Source organism: Astatotilapia calliptera, chromosome 9 (assembly GCF_964374335.1).
Source record: "Astatotilapia calliptera chromosome 9, fAstCal68.1, whole genome shotgun sequence".
Lineage (NCBI taxonomy): Eukaryota > Metazoa > Chordata > Actinopteri > Cichliformes > Cichlidae > Astatotilapia > Astatotilapia calliptera.
In genome coordinates this window covers 18,440,199-18,459,584 of record NC_137430.1, presented here as the reverse complement: position 1 = coordinate 18,459,584, position 19,386 = coordinate 18,440,199, and the positions used below count along the sequence as shown (strand labels likewise).

General features: G+C 39.6%; 1 protein-coding gene and 1 non-coding gene across 2 annotated transcripts; both read right to left on the bottom strand.

The window, feature by feature from the left end:
* Positions 1–352: 352 nt before the first annotated feature.
* cpa6 (carboxypeptidase A6) lies at positions 353–18,997 on the bottom strand. The gene is made up of 11 exons (XM_026180867.2): positions 18,630–18,997; positions 16,239–16,314; positions 11,842–11,966; positions 6,346–6,460; positions 5,811–5,912; positions 5,626–5,730; positions 3,654–3,764; positions 3,162–3,252; positions 1,774–1,976; positions 1,550–1,634; positions 353–1,287 (listed from the first exon to the last, which is right to left on the bottom strand). Exons 1-11 carry the CDS (start codon positions 18,743–18,745, stop codon positions 1,073–1,075), a joined length of 1,344 nt encoding a protein of 447 aa, XP_026036652.1. The 5' UTR covers positions 18,746–18,997; the 3' UTR covers positions 353–1,072.
* trnaa-agc (transfer RNA alanine (anticodon AGC)) lies at positions 7,544–7,616 on the bottom strand. The gene has a single exon. It is a non-coding gene; the product is annotated as a tRNA-Ala (tRNA).
* Positions 18,998–19,386: the final 389 nt, after the last annotated feature.

Genomic DNA, 19,386 nt, shown 5'->3' with positions numbered 1-19,386 from the left:
CTAAAATAAGAGGCAGATGTTTGAATCGATCATTAAATGCTATTAGTTAAATCAAAAAAGGTCAGAACGTTATTCATTATAAACATCTGCTGACTACAATGATGTTTATCATCAAACATGGCGACGAGTATGTGTGCAAAACACTGACAGAACATAAATGAGGGCTGAAAGCGTGACCTTTAACCTTCTTGTAGATGTTTGCATGAAAGCTATTAGGAATGAATTATTTCTAATGATGTCAGTTGCAGCCAGAGGCCAAACTAAATGAAAATAGGCCAAAACAAAATGTACACCTGTAAAAGCGGACAAGCAGAAAGGCAAAGAAGACAGAAATTCAATTACAAAAAATATATTTTGTTTTATAAAACAACGTTTATTCAGGTCAGACACTTAAAAAGATCTCATGATAAGAACATAGCCAAGCACAAGTAAACATTTCAGACACTGTCTTTTTCCATGCCTGAGTAATGACACAGTAAGCTGCTGAGGTCGCAGGTCATTCTTTCTAAATGTTAGTCTGGACCAAATGAAAGAGAGAAAAAAGATCTACACTGAAATTTACCACTCTGAGCATATTTATTATTAGTAATAAAGGTTTTTACGCATTTTATGAAAATCTAGAGTGGCACTTGGTAAGAATATTTCCTAGAATAAAAAAAAACCAACCAGAATAGAAACAGGCTTAAAGATGTTGTTCTTTTTAAACTTGTATTTAATAAAGCACATTTTAGAAGACATAAAAAATATTAGCTTTATCTTTACCATAAAAGTGCTGCTGTAGCATAATGAGTGATCGCATGACCACTATTCACTGTAAAAAATAAACTTTTTTTTAAAAGATGCATTACTTAAAAGATCCTGTAGGGTTCAAGTGTTTTTTTAGTGTTTGGTTTGTTTGCACACAAAAATACATCACCATCAGCTGTTATCAGAAAAAGGAGAATAAGATGAACGACAAATTCAAATTCACGCTCTGAGGATCTTTGTCGGTTCTTCGCTTGATAACATCTGAGCGGAATATGAAATCTCAGGAAAATATTAGGTGCTAAGATAGGTAAGTCGGAGGGTGTGGTCATATATATGGAAATTTCTCCCTATCTGTCTTGCACTTCTTCAGCACTCCTGATGCGATGGCTTTCACGGCTCTCATAGTCTCAGTGCAGGTTGGCTTTATTAGGGATTCAGGTAGAAGGAAACCAAAATATCCCGTATCCCTCAACTCAAATGCAAATGCGTAGGGGATCCCGTTCCTGTATGCCCAGTCGATAGAGCTTCCTGAGCTGACGTCTGCAAGGAAGTGCAAAATAGACAAGGGTAAGGAAAGCTTAAAACAGGAATACCTTAAGTTAAGTAGCTTTGATTTTAAAGCGTTCCATTTCTGTTGCTGCAGGTGAGCGTTTAGATATCGCTCCTCTCTAGAGCAACATTCAAGGCAACTCTGAATTGATCTTGTATATTAGAAAACTGGCATTTTTCTCCTAAGTTTAAAATGAATAACAGCTCATTTCCATTGCCAGAGCGCAATATTAGAAGGATTCGAGGAACTCACACAGAGTTGTGGAGGCAGGTCCGTATCTGTACTTCACGCCATAGGCAGAGTACAATGCTGTCACTGCATTGTGAGCTGCTGACTCCTGGATGCATGAAAGCAGAAGGCTAGCTCATCTCACATACTGCATTTCTTTAACACTATCAAAGGATCTGTACTAAGCAGCTCTCTCAGATTAATTAAAAAAATAAAACTCAGTGAGTGTTAAGCAATAGATATCTTACCACACAGTTGAAGTTGGGGATTGTGGCATACTTGTAGGAATATGGGTAAAGCAGCATTTGTGCATAGGCATGAATGGATATGTATGCTTCCACGCGTTTCTTGTGCTTGCGCAGGAACTTAGCGACAGCTTTGACTTCAGGTTCAGATTCGGGGAAGGGACCGCAATACGTGTCATCGCACGGATGAGAAGAGGCACCTTCATCTGGGGAAGCAAAGGGAGAAAGGATGAAACCACGTCATCATATCTTCTAACCATACCAGGATGCTTTAAGTGGCATCCTTAATCCAGAAACAGTGACCAAGCAGTAAGTGTAAAGAAATGGAAGTAGAGCAGTAGTTCGCATTGTTGGCACAAACTTTCCTGCGGCGTTTCTGCGTGGAGCATGTGTGCGTTCCTCCCACAGTTCAAAGATAAGTGTGTTTGGTGGATAGGTGATTCTAAATCGGCCACACGTGTGGCCATGTGAGAGGGGGAAAAAAGAGCTTTAGAGAGCATTAAGAGCACAGAATAAAGTGCTGTGTGAATGTGTGTAAATGGATGAATGGGGTTTGTTGTGTAAAGCTCGTTGAGTGGTCAGTAAGACTGTAAAAGTCTAGAAAACCAAATGCCAGCGTGAAGGGGAACTAATAAAGACACAGACTGAAATATGATCACATTATAATCCTTTGCAGACAACCTTATTTCACTCACCTTGACCCAAAAAAGTAAAGAGAAAAGCATCTGAACACATGCTGGTTTTAATTAAAGCCGTATTTTTAAAACTACGAAGTAAAAAGGGCTTCTAAGGTGACTAGTATTAGTCTGAAATGTGTTTGTTACTTTAGAAATTATGGGAGAAAAAAAGACATATTTCAAAGTTTATTTCAGGGATACTTTTTCTAAGGCTCAATTATCATGAAGTACATTTACACTTGAAAGTCCTTCTTAAATATATCTATAAATAGCAGAGGCAAATGAAAAACCATGAATTTCAGTCAGACTGAATGCTATCTTTGGGCTCACTCTGTCCTGTTTCATGCCTTTTTACAGCAGTCCATTACTGACTAATCAAATAGACTATAATTCATTTAATTATGGTATATTTCTCACACCATTTCCAGACTTTTATCATATATTTTGCACATATTCTCAAACTGTCATATGCCAGAACTCTAAATGCTGTGAATTCATGACCGAGCGTTCCCTTGAAGAGATGTTCTTCATGAGGTATAAAGAAATCTTCCACTCCTGTGTGTCTAGATGTATCACAAAAAAACTTTATTCTATTTTCAGCCTATGTCCTCACTCTCTAGAGAATAAATGAGAACAAATGGATGTAGTTGTTCCTACGCACATAGGGGCACATATATACTCTTAGTCAGATTTGTCAGGTGTTATTTTACCTACCACACCATTTTACTTTCCAGTTTCTGTTAGCGTCCACTCCCCTGCAGTGGAACTTGTGATTTTTGGACCGTGTCTTTCTCCAGAACCGATCCTGCAGGCAAAAAAAACAAAAAAACAAAAAAAAAAACACGTTCTTGTCCACTGGCAGTAAAACACATCTGAACAACAGGTTCATTCTTCCTGCATGCAGCAAAAAAATATAGACAATTAAACATAAATTAAGCAGCATAATAACATGTAATATCATGTAATAACATAAATTGCATTATTATTTCTCCTGTTTATACGTAGACATTTTTTCTTTCTTTAAAATTATTCTACAATCTGTAGGTGGAAAAAAACAAGCTTCCAGCTTCCCTTCTTTGCCTTGTTTTTAGCAAGCAATCCAAAAAAAATGCAATAAAATGTATATGTAAAATGTGCTTCCCCTCTAAGAAAAGCTTCCTCTCAAAAATGTACATATAGAAAGACCAGCAGAAAAGCCTACAGTACCGTAATCCAGCTGAAACGATAGCCATCCACATTAAAGACAGGCATGATGTAGAAGTTGAGCTGGTTCAGTAGTCTTGTCATCACAGAGTCATATTGGTATGAGTTGATAGCCTGTAATAATAATATAATGTAAGTCCAGTGTAATTATAAAACATGCTCAACTGAAGAGGCATGTACTTGCAGCCCCTTCTGGTTGCACTGATAGCCCAGCTCTCTCAGGGCAAAACGTTCATACGTGCCATCACAAGAGCATTTGCTGTGTCTCCCAGCACAGTCTCAATGTGGAGAAGATACCGGGAGAGCTGGACAGGGCGGTGGAAGGGCATCAGGATTAGTAACTGCTCCTTTGGGCCGAGAGGAGCACTGCCAATGCCTCACAAAATGACTTCCACGTGCATTTATCTGACCAAATTTTGAGATTCAAACTCCATGAAACTTATAAGGATGCTTGATTGGCATTTGCCAGAGCGGCCTCACAGTGAGCACATCTTAGAGATGCCTCAATTTGTCTGTGTTTGCCTGTCTGTGACCACCACCTGCAAACTTGTTCTCTTTTTGGGGTGTTTTCTTTTCCAAAATTCTGGAAAAAAAAAGATGTCCACACTTTTTCCCCCCAGTGACCCTAATACTCTTTTGTGAATGCGCCATTCTGGAGGAGCCGGATTACCTGTGCAAGCAGAATGGGCTGCAGGTACTGTCTCATGCTACCATAAGTGGCAGGGACGTGAGCAAAAAGCAAGAATGGAGAAAAATCAGTCATTAGGGATAAGGAGAGAGCAAATGTCTGTGACTACCACCTGCAAACTCGTTCTTTTTTGGGGGGTGGTCTTTGTTTTTGCCTCTCCGGTGCACTCGTTGTCACTTTCATTTGCATGAAAGCAACTGAAATTGATTCACAAAGGTTTCTGCATAGATTGATATCCCTGAAATTTAAATGACTTTATGTTACACTGTGATGATCAAGTGTTCCTTTAATTATTTCTGAGCAGTGTATCCTTTTTATATTGTATTCAGGCTCATTATCTATTGTGCATTCAAACAACTGAGTCTGACAGCATAAGAGGATTGGAGCTATGAGACCTGGGCACTGGGCTAATGCTGCTTATACCTGCCTTTTAACCAGACTGAGGCCAAGGTTAATGTGCTTAAGGCTTGAACAAAGATGGCACCCTGACCTCCAGTGGCCTCCCTCTGTCACTACACCACAGCACATTTGTATTTCCGTTCATCATGAGTCCATTTAAGGTGAAACAGTCATGTATTTGACTTTTGCCTTTCTAGAAATTTGAACTGAACCATCATACCGGAGAATGTCAGTGCAACAAATCATTGTTCTGTGAACGGTAAGGTTCAGTGTAATACACTTTTTACTAGCTGATGTTTAAGCAGTTATTTACACCTCAAAATAAGAGGATTTTAAAACAGCTGGTTTTAATGCACCTCACAGGTAACATTCAAAAAACACTCAAAAAAACACCCAAAACAATCCTTTGGAATTCACTTGAAGTCAGCGCTCTAGCTTTACAGATAACAGATTTTCCTTTAATTTTCTTTACTTTCTGGCACTTATTGTGCTGGACTGTGTTGAAAATCCCACTCATCTGGCATTTAAGCATTATAAAATGAGCCATTAAATGTTCTTGCAGTTAATGTCTGGCTCTGGTCTGGTACCGTCCTCACTTCAGAGAGCACGGAGACTTTAAGGGTGCAAAGGAACTTGCGTAAATGCCTGTGTTATTTCCAGCATTTTAGCTGTAAAGTATTTTCTTAAGTATTTGGATAGCTGTAAATGACAAGTGAACAGATGTTGGCGCTTTGATGAACAGACCATATGTCACAGATAGCCTGAATGATGATCTACAGCAGGCAATCAGCGGGATATACATTGTGTTCCTGTCGAGGCATTTTTCGCGCATACATCAAAGAAAGAAAATTGTAAAAATTAAAAGCAATCTGCAGACATTATAAGCACCTCTTTAACAAACCACTGGCAGAAGGCAGGTCCTATCCACTCTCTGGCGTGAACACCACAGTCGATCCACACAGCTTTCTTCTGGAGACGACGTTTCTTTCCTAGCTGACAGGACACGAGCATTTTTAGCTTTAGATTAGGACAAGACAGTGTGTTTGTTAGTTTTAATGTGCCTCCTCTCCTACCTGAAGCACATAAAGCGGTCTTCCTTCATATGACTTCCCAACAGAGAACACGTCAACCAGATTGGGGTGGGTTGTGTTCATCATAAACATCCAGCTCTGGATCTGAGGGACAGGAAATGATGCAGGGAAGTGGATCTTAAAAGACTTGTTTACATAATTTTCAGAAGTAATTACTATGCATTATTGCACATCTGTGTGCTTTGTAAACGTGTGTTGTACATTGAGGGAGAGGATGAAAGCTCAAAGGACAAAAGATTTGTCCTCTGAGCTATGCTGTTTCATAGGGCTTGAAAGATTTGCAAACCAGGAGCCTGATCAACCTGGGAAAATAAACACTCTAAAGCTGTGAAGTGTCTGAAGTGGAGCGCACGTCTCGGTGTGTGAAAGCGCGAGGCCGTGGGAAAGACACATGTGGAACTGTGTAATTGAGAGAAAGCACCCTTAGAGAGGTTTTCTGTTTACCTTGTGGGTGCAATAGATTAGAGAGCAGAGGGGAATGAGAGATAGGTAGGTAGATGTTGGGCTTCATGTCTACCTCTTCCAGAGAGTGGTAAACCTCGTAGTCATACTGAGCCTCTGACCTCCGCTTGCGAGAGGAGCGATATCCCGTCTGCTTTTCAATTTCCTTCTGTAGATTGGAGATAAATACCCTGCGTGAATGAAAGAGAGTGAAGCAGACAAACATGGTACACATTATAACCACTGTAGCATGTTTCCCATCGGCACATTTGGTACTCTGACTGTATGGTGTATGGTTTATTAGACAGTTAATACAAAGATAGAGGAGGGTGTGAACTAGCCAAAGGGAAACATAGGTAATGTAATCTAAAGAATACAGAAACAGAGCTGCCCTATGTCTCATTGTGCAGCTAATGTGTGGAGATTCATATCAGGAAGCACTGGGGAGCATTTTTCTGTAAGTGATGAGTCACTACACTTTAAATTTCCATCCAAATTCAGTCCAAATAGGAGGCTGGGATTTAGAGATTGCAATTCTGTAAAATGGCAGAAGTTCAGGAAAGAACTCGTGAGCTCAGCTCAAAAGTTTAGAAGCCCCAATTCCAAAAATGTTGGAATGCCATGTAAACAGAATGCTTTGTAAATCTTATAAACCAACATTTATTCACAATAGAACACAGAAAAAATACAAAATATTCTATTGATAAAATGCAATTTTAATAAAAAAAAAAATAAGATAATTTTAATTTGATGGCAGCAACAGGTCTCAAAACAGTTGGACTGGTGGGGGAAACAAAAGGCAGTCAAAACCAGCGGTGCTAAAAAGAAACAAGTGAAGGGACATTTTGAAACTATTAATTATCAATGCATCGTTAATATGACCGGGTCAAAAAAGACCATCTTAGAGAGGCAGTTTCTCACAAGTGAATATCTCTGTGAATATCTCATCATCTACAGTTGATGATAAATTATTATCATATATTTTGGAGAAATCTGTGCGTAAAGGACAAAGCCAAAAATGACATGGTAAATGGACTGATAGTTATATAGCGCATTTTTATTCTCCTGGAGTACTCAAAGCGCTCTATATACAACATGCCACATTCACCCAAGCACGGTCCTCTCTGCTTTTAGGTGCTTACTAACTACCATTCACTCTGCCATGGCTGAATTGGAGAGAAACTCTGGTTAAATATCTTGCCCAAGAATATTTGGGGTCCGATCAATAGATGACCTGCTCGACCTCCTGAGCTACAGCCACCCCAAAATGATACTGGAGAATGCGGGCATCGATCCCGCTACCTCTCGCATGCTAAGCGAGCGCTCTACCATTTGAGCTAATTCCCCGCTAAGCCCGAGCTAACTCCGCTCTCATCAGGTTCGCAGGCAGCACTGCATTAAAAACAGGTATGCTTACAGTTTTTCTCAGTCGCTTTGGTGCGTTTCTCAGATCAGAATTGAAATTCTCATAACTATTAGTTCAACCTCCACAACACTCAGTCATTTGTGCACATCATAGTAGCAATTTCTCCTCTCTCTGAACAAACTGCAAATGATTTTGGACATGAATCAGTTGCTTCCATACATTTCCCTGCTGCTTTCTGACATTTCCATTTGCTTATGTCATGTCAGTCAAAAGTAATCATACCTATGGATGCTGAATAGTCGTTCCCAATAAAACTAATAGTCATACATCCATTGCTTGAGTCATCACACACAAAATTGTTGAACTAGTTATCACATGCCAAATATTGGCCATCTGTCAAGCAAATCCTATACCTTTCTGTATCATTGTTCCTGGAAATGTCTCCGAAATTGAACAATTGATCTCGGGTGAATTACAGCTGTCACTCATGAGGAGGCGTGTGAAAGTTTAGTTGTAACCAATGACAAACAACTTGTTCACTGTCAATTATGGATGAATCCTGTGAATCCCCAATTGGCAAGCATATATAAACTGCGCAGGAGCTAGTGTGTACCATTTCTACACTTCTGTGACACAAAATGGAAGGTCAGCACCGTGGAAGAGGGGTGAGGATGCGGGGAGGAAGGGGAAGAGGGAGAAGAGGCAGATATAGGCGGATTCCTAATGAAATAAGGGCTACAATTGTGGACCATGTTGTCAATCACGGCCTCACCATGGAGGAGGCTGGTCGAAGGGTGCAACCCAATATTGGAAGAACTACTGTCAGTTCAATCATTCAAACATTCCGTAGGGAAAACAGGTATGCAAACAGTAATACACTGTACTGTACTGTGCCATCTCAGACACATCACATGTTACTGTACTGTATTTGCAATTTCACAAAAAGTTCAATCTGCACCACATAGGATTGTAAGACAACCTCGCGGAGGCGGAAGAGGGCCCCTTTTTACCCCACAGCAAGAAGAAGCCATTTGTGCAATGGTCATTGCAAACAATGCAATAAAGCTGAGAGACATACAAAGCGCTGTCATAGAGAATTACACGGTATTTGGCAATATTGAATCTGTTCCAATTTCAACAATTGACAGAGTACTCAAGAAAAATGAAATCCACATGAGCAAATGGCCCTGCTAGCAGCCATGGATGCAGCATGTGACGACATCACAGCAGGGTCCTGCAGAGGATGGATTCGCCACTCCAGGAGATACTTTCCTCGCTGCATTGCGAGGGATAACATCTGTTGTGATGTAGATGAAAATATGTGGCCAGACAGACAGGAACGTCTGGATGTGCCAGAATGATTTACTGTACTGTTACATGTGCTGTTTATTGTTCACATTAGTGCACAGCTCTACCAAATGGGTGATTTTATGTTTACATGTATTCTACAGTGCACAAGTGACTGTAGCATATTTTTCTTTTGCACAATTCTGTAGGATTACAAACACTTCTACACAATGGAAATGTGAAACGTACGTATTCAGTGTCTCAGTTACTCCCAAGACTCCCATAACATCTACAGTGACTTTACTGCACATTTCAGATGGCTGTACAGGTAGGCCATAGTGCTGTCATCAGCATTTTCAGGTGTCACCAATTGTTTTTGCAATGGGAAACACTGAAATTATAAACTGTCATAGTGGAAACATGACAATGCCATTTGACTATCTTGTTCATAAAGATGGTGTCAAGACTTTTCATTTTGATGGCACTGACAGTTTCATTGACATGGATACTTGCTTTTGAGGTATGGATAATCAATTCTGTGCATGTGACGTGCTTTTGCAGGCTATCCACTAGGTTTTGCAGTTTGCACTAATTGTTTTGGGAAATGCACTAACTGCTGTGCAAATGTTAATGGTGTTCTGAGAAACGCACCAAAGCGACTGAGAAAAACTGTAATATGTCATGGAAATCACTGCATGAGATCAGGAACACTTCCAGATATCACTGTACACACGGTTTTCTGTGACATCCACAAATGGGGGTTAAAGCGCTTTCACACAAGCCACATGTAAACATGATCCAGAAACACTGCCATCTACTCTGGGCTCATTTTAGATAGATAGATAGATAGATAGATAGATAGATAGATAGATAGATAGATAGATAGATAGATAGATAGATAGATAGATAGATAGATAGATAGATAGATAGATAGATAGATAGATAGATAGATAGATAGATAGATATCCATAATCATATACTGTGCATGCTACCGTTGTATATAGTGTATTATCTTACTTATTTTTTATTTGTACTTTATTTGTAATTTTTCTTCTGATATTTTTCCGTCTGATATCTGTACCTGAGCTGAGGTAAGGCAAAAAATTTCCCCGTCGAGGGATCAATAAAGTCTAATCTTATCTAATAGTGATGATAGATCTACAATGCTAAATTGCACACTGCATCTTTCCTACAGTCCAGACGATTTACTGAAAACATCTGACACGTCATGAAATGAAAAATACAACAAAGAAGACAGAAGACTGTTGAGCAGCTAGAATCCAAGGATCTCATATGAGACAGCAATGGGACAACATTCGTCTCCCCAAAGTCCAGCAGCTGGTCTCATCAGTTCCCACAGTCCCCCACATTTACAGACTGCTATTAAAAGAAAAGGGGATGCTTCAAAGTGGCAAACATGGCCCTGTCCCAACTTTTTGAAATGTGTTGCTGTCATCAAACTCAAAATGACCTTACTGTTTCTTAAAATAGTGCATTTGAGTTTAAATATTTGACATCTTTTCTGTTTTTATTGTGAATAAAATATGTTTACCAGATTTGTAAATTACATTCAGTTTTTATTTACATTTTACATGTCTACATGTTTTTTTTAAATTGGGGTTGTACATTTTGAAATGCATTGTATAATTTCAGTTATTTCTTCTAGACTAACCTTACATTACCACAACCGACATGGTTGTGGATACGTAAGCTTCTGAAGGGACTAAATCTGTATAAATCTTGCACCATGTCTGTTGTTGGCTTGTCAGGGGCTTGGACTGTACATGGAACAAATAACACAGGTGATTAGTGACAAAAGTAATTTTTGATCAAATTACCAGGATGCAGGCAAACACATTTGGAAATAATGCAAACTAATGATAAGCAGGTCTGTATGAGTTTGTCTTTTAATTTTGCTTCTCTCATGTGTTGTTGCCTGTAGAGATGATATCTTTGTATATACAAATACCTGATAAATTGTGTCCCTATTGACTGCACTACCGCTGTGAATGAAGCACACAGGTATTTGGGGGTGCTGGGATGAGGCAGTAAATCAGGACTCCTGGTTTTATTGTTGACTCATTGATGAGACCATGTAACTAAGGTCACCCTCTCTCATCGCTTGCAACATCTAAACCAGTTTTCCACCTCATCAATCTCCCTGCTGGTAGGAAGAATCATAGCAGTTATGCTACTACTCTTTATGAATTACGAAATATGGTGTAATTGAGGTTAAACCACAGTTATAAGCATCATTACCTGTACACATACGATCCTTCTTCACCTCCCACCTGAGTCTAAAGCATATCATGTGATCTTTTTCAAAGCATTTTTTATAGCAGGTACGTACTAAAATACATTTCCTCATAACGTCCTTCTATAACAGTTTCTATCCACAACTCCTTTAATGATGCTAAAAATTGGGTCATTATCCTGTGAATATACTGAGATGAACAAAATGAAACCCCTAACCACCCACCAAAGCCTGTCCCCCCTGCCGCGTAAACCATTTTGTGAAAAATCCTCAATCAGTCAACAGACAGTGGAAAAAAAAAAAATCCTCCTCTGCGCTTCAATTCCTCCCCAAGGACTGAGATGACAATGGAATTTTTTCTAGCTGTGGCTGCTTTGATAAAACTCCATCATTTCAGCGCTAATTTTGATGAGGGATGGTGTCGAGAGATGAAAGCGTTGCTTTTTGGAGCAGATTGATAGAGTGTCTCTGATGTACGTGTGTGTGTGTGTGTGTCCCAGCTTTGTGGAAATATGAGGGCCTTTGCGTGCAAAATATGGCCTATTCTGCATGTGCAAATCACATATTCTGTTATGAGAAAGCTGAGTAAACAACCTTTGGATAACAGATGTGTCAAAGGGTGCATGCATGAGAGTAAATATGAGTGTCCATGCTTTTATACTTACTGATAATCAATATTTTCCCACTTTAAGCGTGCGTGTAAACCTTGCGTGTCGTTACGTTTCACGTGGACATCCACTGTGGCATTGTGACAGATTAGAGAAGCACTGTTGGGCTGCCAGAAATCCACCTAATGGAACACAGTGAACATATTAGGGTTACAGTGACAGAAACACCCAGCAGTAATGTAAAAGTTCTTACACTGTGAAAGTGTTCTTGGGCAAAAGCAGCCTCACTGAAACGGCAGTTTTATCTTAAAAAGTATCAAATTTAATTCATGAAATTTTCCTGCTTATCGATAGAAACTTTCCCATGAAAGGTGCCAGGAGTGCTAAAGAGTGAACTGTTAGCTGACCGGTCGCTATAGTTGAGCGTACTGTATGCCAGCTATCACGGTTATTATCACCCAACTTTAATGGGATTAATTTAATTTCTTTGATAAAAACAAATATTTTTTAGTTTGTGTGTGTGTTCTAGTGTGAAACTCACTAGAAACTGGACTTGCACTTACACAGCAGAGCTTTAGGATTTTTAAGACCGATACCAGTGCTGATATTTGGTGATTAAAAGGTTGGATATGTCAGGGTTATACTCATAACATAAACAGATTTTCCTGACATTTGTTGTGTGTAAATATTTATGAGTCCTTACTGAGATACTATGACAATGCAGTTTTAAAATAATCTTGTTCTATTTTCCCAACTACTCGTGGATTACTCATTTATGCTCAGGACGATCAGCTAGTTGTTGTGTTTGTGGTGTTCCAAACACGTGCTGGACAAACTAATCAATCAATATATTGGACTGCATTCAGGCTTCATAATATTGTGCTCTTCTAACCTAACTAATCATTCAAAGCACTTTACTACAAACCATATTCACTCATTCATACTTTATTCTACACCTTTAAACACTTTCTATCAAATGCAAGCACGCACACGCACACAGTTTTATTAAGACCCAAACAGGGAACCATTCCTACTTCCGTGTTCAAGCAAATTTGGGGAATGATTCAATGGAGCAATCCAGAGTAAATAAACCTCACTTGGCTTTCTCCTCTACTATATGACCTCAAATATCTTTGATAACAAGGTCTTTCAGTACTTATCACGATGTGATAGCCAGAGTCCTAACAGCCAGATATCCTTGCCAACCAAATAAACAAATAATAAACCACATAGTAACTATAGCAGTAAAACTGTGGAAAAAAGCGGAGAAGACGAGAATTTAAAAGGATTTAAAACAAACAGGAAGCAACTGATCTACCAGTAAAAGCACTGTAGTCACTGTAAAGAGATTGCTGTTTCTATGTTTGCAGATGTGTACGCCCTCAGCTGGCTTTCATTTTCTGCATGGGGGCAAAACATGCACATGCTTGTTAATGTGTCAATTGGTTTAATGCTTTACAGAATGCATACCAGAATAATTTAACTACGTTTAGAGCCAGAAGGGTCAAATACCCTCAGCTGGAATGCATGGTGCCCCTGAGTGCGAACCCCTCTCTATTCCTGCACTTTTATGGTGTTTCCAAATGGTTAAGCACCCCAAATGTTTCAGCACTGCTCGTCTTTTAGCAAAACAAATCCAAAACACATATGCCAGAAGGCACTCAAATGTCCCTGATCAGATAATACAATTCCTTAAGTTAACATTTTATAGCTGTATTTATGTGCCTCAAAGAGGCATTCTTCGTCTGCCTTATAAATCTTTTATCTCTTGATTGTTTATTTGCAGCGTAGCCATAAATTGGATTTGTTTTGTTTTGGTTGATGTAGCACAGACACGGGCAGAACAAGAAAGAAAAAGTTACGGTTCAATAAAAATGGAGCTGGCTCCCCTTAGGCCAGATGAGGTGAAATCAAGTAAATGAAATCAAGTTGGTCAAGGTAGATTTAATATAAGAATGCCAACAATGCTAACGGGGCTGTCTAAGCTGAATTAGACAAGCTATAGCATCTTAAATGCATTAAATCTGTTTGGAGGTCAGTCATACCTGGAGCAATCAATATTTATTCTGAAAACCTGTAAGGCCCACATGGATTGTGACAGTTTTATCCTCAAATTCAGCAACAGCCTGTTAACAAAGACTGTCTCTCCTGCTGTGGAAAAGAGATTTTCCACTTATGATGATGTCATCTATAGGAAAACGCTGAAAGTTCTCTACAAACATATAAAATGATTTCAATATGACAGGAATATCAGTTTCATATTAGCCTGTGGATGTCTCAAACAAATCTAACATGAGCCCCAAAAGAAACCGAAGCTAATTCTTTTTTGTAGCTCCCATCAAGGCCCTGAATGTTTCTGTTTATCTCAGTTTCGTCTCGGCTGTTACAGCTGGAACTGTTAGCGGTTTACTCTAGCCGTTGTTTGAAAGGAAAACTATCAGTAACCACGTAAAGCCCGTGTTTTCATGCAAAGCTATCATAAGTGTAATACCCATTTCCATCTCCTCAGCTCTAAAGGGTTTCCGGCTTTTTCTTATGTACAAATAAACTAAATGTTCTCGAGCTTTAAATAGTTGGTCAGAGGAAAAAAGCAATATGAGAGTATTTAACTTTAAGAGCTTGTTCTTGACTTTTTTTTCTATATATGTTTGTTGTTGTTTTTTTTAACATTTTAGGGAGGAAAGAAATCCTTAGTTGAAGACACTGCCGAGCTTTTTCCAAAATGAGGAGCCCAGGTAAAAGGAGATCTCTAAAAAATGATGCTATTTTGTCTGTGATGCGTCCGATTTTTGACTCACCTGCACCCTGAAGTGTATTCGACCTCATGCCTACCCTGAAAATGAAAAGTTTGACTTGACACTGGAGGCATGGCAGTGTGAACAAGCTACTGAAAACACATGTCCACAGCTGTCCAAACAGTGGCTGCTGCTGCTTTGGTTGGGTGGCCTTGAAGCACCCTGTCCACTGCCCATTCATACAGAAAACTGAGGCCCGACCAGGAACCTGGCTCTCTCTTAGTGTCGCTCCCTACAAATCAAAAAGCATTTACTAAGTACTTCTCTGTTTTTTTTTGTCTCTCTTCAATCCTTTTTCTGTTTTGGGCCGTACTGGCCTGGCGTTCCTGGACCACTTGCGGTAAATGGTATACCAAAGAAAGCTAAAACTGACCACACTGTCTGAAAACCAGGATTTTAGAACCACCAAGGCTCAATTTTTTAAATGAACTCTACAGTTATTATTTCTACAAGCAGACTTTCAAGGTAATTATTCTGTAATAGCAAACCTGTCAAACAAAATAACCCTCAGATTGTACATCTGTGAATATATGAACATAATTAGCCATGGGAAAAAGGTGCACCCAGTCTCCCGTTTTTAGCCTTAAATTTAAGTGTATTTTTGATCTTTTGAGAGCTGTTAGAAGGGACAAAGTGTTATTATTCCTTCCCAACTCCACATTTGCCACCTTTGACTCTGTTAGAGATCCTGGACCTTGATGCAGTTGATCCACTGTCTGAAACAAGCTCCCTGCCTTCTCGCTGTAAACGAACTTTCTTCTAATCTCTCACCAACTGTGCCCGAGGATGGCCGTATTAACGACACCCACTCTCACTGACATCAGCGAGAGACAGAAGAGAAAACTGGTTAAACTGAACATTTGGCTCACATATTACTTACAAATACTTTGACCTCATTATTTGAAACCATATTTAATATGAAGCTCCACCATTCTAACAAGCCATATGCCATATATTCCAGAAAATAAGGAAAAGGATAATAGATCCGCTTTGTGTTCCTGCTCACAGAGGATGACTGGATCACTGGATTTCTCTTTGTAAGTCTTAATCTTACAAAATAGAGAGTCCTGATATGAATTATGAATTTGCAAACAATTTAGCTTTGCATTAGCAAACTAAAACAATGTATAATGAAGGCCATGCTGTTGGCTGGGGTAATTACTTCCAAATGAATATGGGAAAAGAAGCAAGGGCTGTTGTGTCCTGCAGGGGTTCCCCCCTGTAATTTCAGTATCTTTGAAACACATGTTCATTTAGTTCTTAAGCTGTGAGACATCCAGGCGTTTGACCCAATATGACAAACTCCTTTGTATTTCATCCCATTTTCTTTTGGTGTTTCATATTAAAAATGATTGCCGAGTGTCTCGCTGACAGTATCTCAGTCTCTCAGATTGCAAATGTGTCCTGACTGTGACAGATGAACACACTTGATTGCTTTCTGCCTCATTGAAACTGTCACATCGCCTTGTCGGCCCACCATCCCACCGGCATCGGGGCTAACTGCTTGTCCGTGGCCGATGTTCAGCTGTCAGACATTCATGTGGGCTGAATAATAACAGAGATTAAACTTTTAACATGCTAAAAGTATCACATCACATAAATATATAGCACCTAGGAATGGATATAAAAGGTGTACATGAAACAAAATAAAGTGCCAACCTTCATGTGTCCGAGAATTTCTCTTAGGGTCCGGACCTCCTCATCATTACTTGGTGTGATCTTGAAGACCTGATCACTGTGAAGAGAAAAGCTTTTGTAAGCACTTTTTTTAAGTATCCTAAAGTTTTTTTTATGGCTCTGTAACAGGTCTTTGATCCATTTTTTTTGTTTTGGAAAAAACACATTTAAAAAACATCTGGGCCATTGTGTCAGGTAATGAAACTGGCTTTTGTGCCAATAGAAGAGGACACTTCTTAAAGCAGCATAGATTGTAGATGGGGGGAAATGGGTGGGTCCTTTTTCAGTATAGATGACAAGGATCAGACCCCAGCCAAACAATCTGTCTGAGGTGTCATTAAAGGATTATATTTCATCGTTTCCAGCTCTGCAGGTTGCACCTGGAACGAGTCCCTGGCAGCCCTCATACAGTAGCAGCGGCAGCTGCTTCACATTTTCATACTGCAAATCAGTACATCTTGTAAATATGGACTGATGTCATGTATTTACCATTTAAGCATAGTATAATGATCTTTTGTTTCTAAATTAGAAGTAGCAATTAGTTTAATGCATTTGCCTACTTTTAAAAATATAGTTAAACCCTTTTTCCAGTTGTGTAATTTTAGATAAATCCACACAGATAAAACTACAGATAGATATTTAACAATGAGATTTATCTTACTAGAATTAATGGACTCAATGAGATTTAAAACAAAACCCGAGTGAACTTAAGAAACAAGAATACATTTGACTGCAAAAAAGTTAAAAATTACACCACCGAGACAGCAATCATTACACCCCCATACAATTCTTGACATGTTCACAGATAATGGAATAAAAAACTGTAACCCCGCGAACCCTGTGAGTGCTCCTAATCCAGTCTGCAAACCACGTTTTTATGCCTGGCAGCAAAACAAAGGCTCTCTTTTTCCTCACTGTGAATCTTACATCATGTTGCTATTAAATCTGCAGATCTCAGCGTCTTCACTTTACCTTACAGTTAACATGCCGGCAGTATTTTCATTACATTCTCTTTACGATAAGCTTTATTTTATCTGCAGAGAAACCTGTCTGTTTGCCTGGTTTTCACACTTTTCCACCTTCTCTTTGAGCATCTTCGTCTTTCACTTCTTTCAAAAGTCTTTTAATGGTTTGTCACACAGGAAGTTGGGCCCCCCCCCTAAACAAAGGTGGCAGTAGGCCATTCTAAAGGTCTGAGCAACAAAGGCGTCTGGGTGTCCCACATGAGTGACTGCCCCATTTCACGCTGCTAAAAAAAAAAAAAGAAACCCAGCCTGTTTCCACGAAAAGAGCAATGACAGAAGACATACTGAAACACAGTTCCTGAAACATCAGAGTAACATGCGTTTAGAAGAAGGTTCACAGGACTTTGGTACAGTAATATAAGCATGGCGTAAACAAAGACAGCCTTTAGCATCCCAATGCTTTTTAGGCCAAATCATTCCTTCATGTTTTAATGATTCTCAAAGCTGACAGCCTGTTTTTGTTACAAAGCTAGACTGGCAAAGACATTTTGCTTTGTTTCTACCAGCTACGGGGCTAAAGCTGTCCTTAAGTTGTCAGTCTGTTGATTCTCAGCAGAACCCTTTCTGGGATGGAAGCAATTTGTTTTTAAGACGCTCAGGCCCTTAAACCGAAAAGCTCTCAGTAGTATTTTATATTTAAACAAACTACTCTGAGCCTTCCTCCATTTGGAGAATCCAAATTTCAGTGTCTGATAATGCTCTGTTGATGAATTACATGATATTAAATGAAAAGTTTGGAAGAGGAGGCTTCCAGTTGTGATAACCTCCCTTTTCTATATAATACCAAAACATAAACCCTAGAGGAAATATCTCGTTGTCCAAGTGCCCCCCAAATTTTTAATCTGGGGTCAAACAGTGATATTAGTAATTTAGGCGATGGGGTGCTTTGCCTGCATTCAGTCACATGAACCTGCAGACAGACTGATAAACCAAGACCTTTGATTAAAAAAAACAAAAACACCTCATAGCATTAGTACTAGAAAAACATTGCGCTGGAAGCCAGTGCAGCTTCAAGAATCCCCACTGTCATCTGTGCTGTATTTTGAGTAATCTGGACACAACAGACACGGTCTTATACAAATGCCATCAGTCAACAAGAACACTCTGGGAAAAATTTAGAGCAAACTTAAACATGGTATTATGTCTCAAACGGGAAACATGGATTGTGGAGATGGCGAGCACAAAGGCTGTCTTTGTTCAGTCTCTCATAAGATAAATGGTAGTGTCTGCAGACGACTTGTCAAAGTGCGCCTTTCCTTCACTCTAAACACTTCTGTCTCCCTCTCAGTGTTTACGTGAATGGGAATCCCAGTAGCCTCAGAAATGAATGGGGGGGCATTTCACTCACCCTGCGTAGCGGTTGTTGTAGAGATAGCCGAGGACGGGACACAGCACGTTATTGCAGATTATCACCCAAGTCAGTAAAACCGATGCGCGAAATGCTCCCATGTGGTCCGGTGACATTTCTGATCAAAGACGGAGACACTCTGAAGGATGCAAATAAACTAAAACAAAAATGGAAACTTGATGATTCTCGGTTCAGCCCACCACCATCAGCAACAGCAGCAGCAGTTTGGCAAAGTCGCGTATTGGCGTGCACTCTCGTTCAGTTCTTCCACTGACGAAAAAGGTGCAAAAAGTCAGTCCACTGACACGAGAGACACTTTATCAACTCTTTGAAGCTCTGGAGGGAATTGCAGGGTAGCAGCTCTTTTTAAAATGAGGAGGACCTGAATCGCGTGGCTCCGGTGTGGGCGAAGCCGGTAACTGGATCCCTCTCCGGTGCGTAATGTGCTCTGAGAGGATAATGAGCTTTAATGCCAGCCGTTAACCCGCGTCCGCCTCAGGTTATTTTTTTAAGGAGATTTATATATGTTTTAATTTTTAAGTGATGCATAAAGTTCTGATTGAATTCACCTCTAAACTTTAAGAGAAATTTTCTTCCAGTGTGTTCAGCTCAGGTGCTTTTTTGGTGCCGATTAAACATCCTACATCCGCATACAAACAATACACATGCTCTTCTCACAAGTAATTTTCATCAGCGCTCTGATCTTTTTTATACTATTAATTGTATCCCCTGTAGTGAGAATCCTGTTACAGTACCA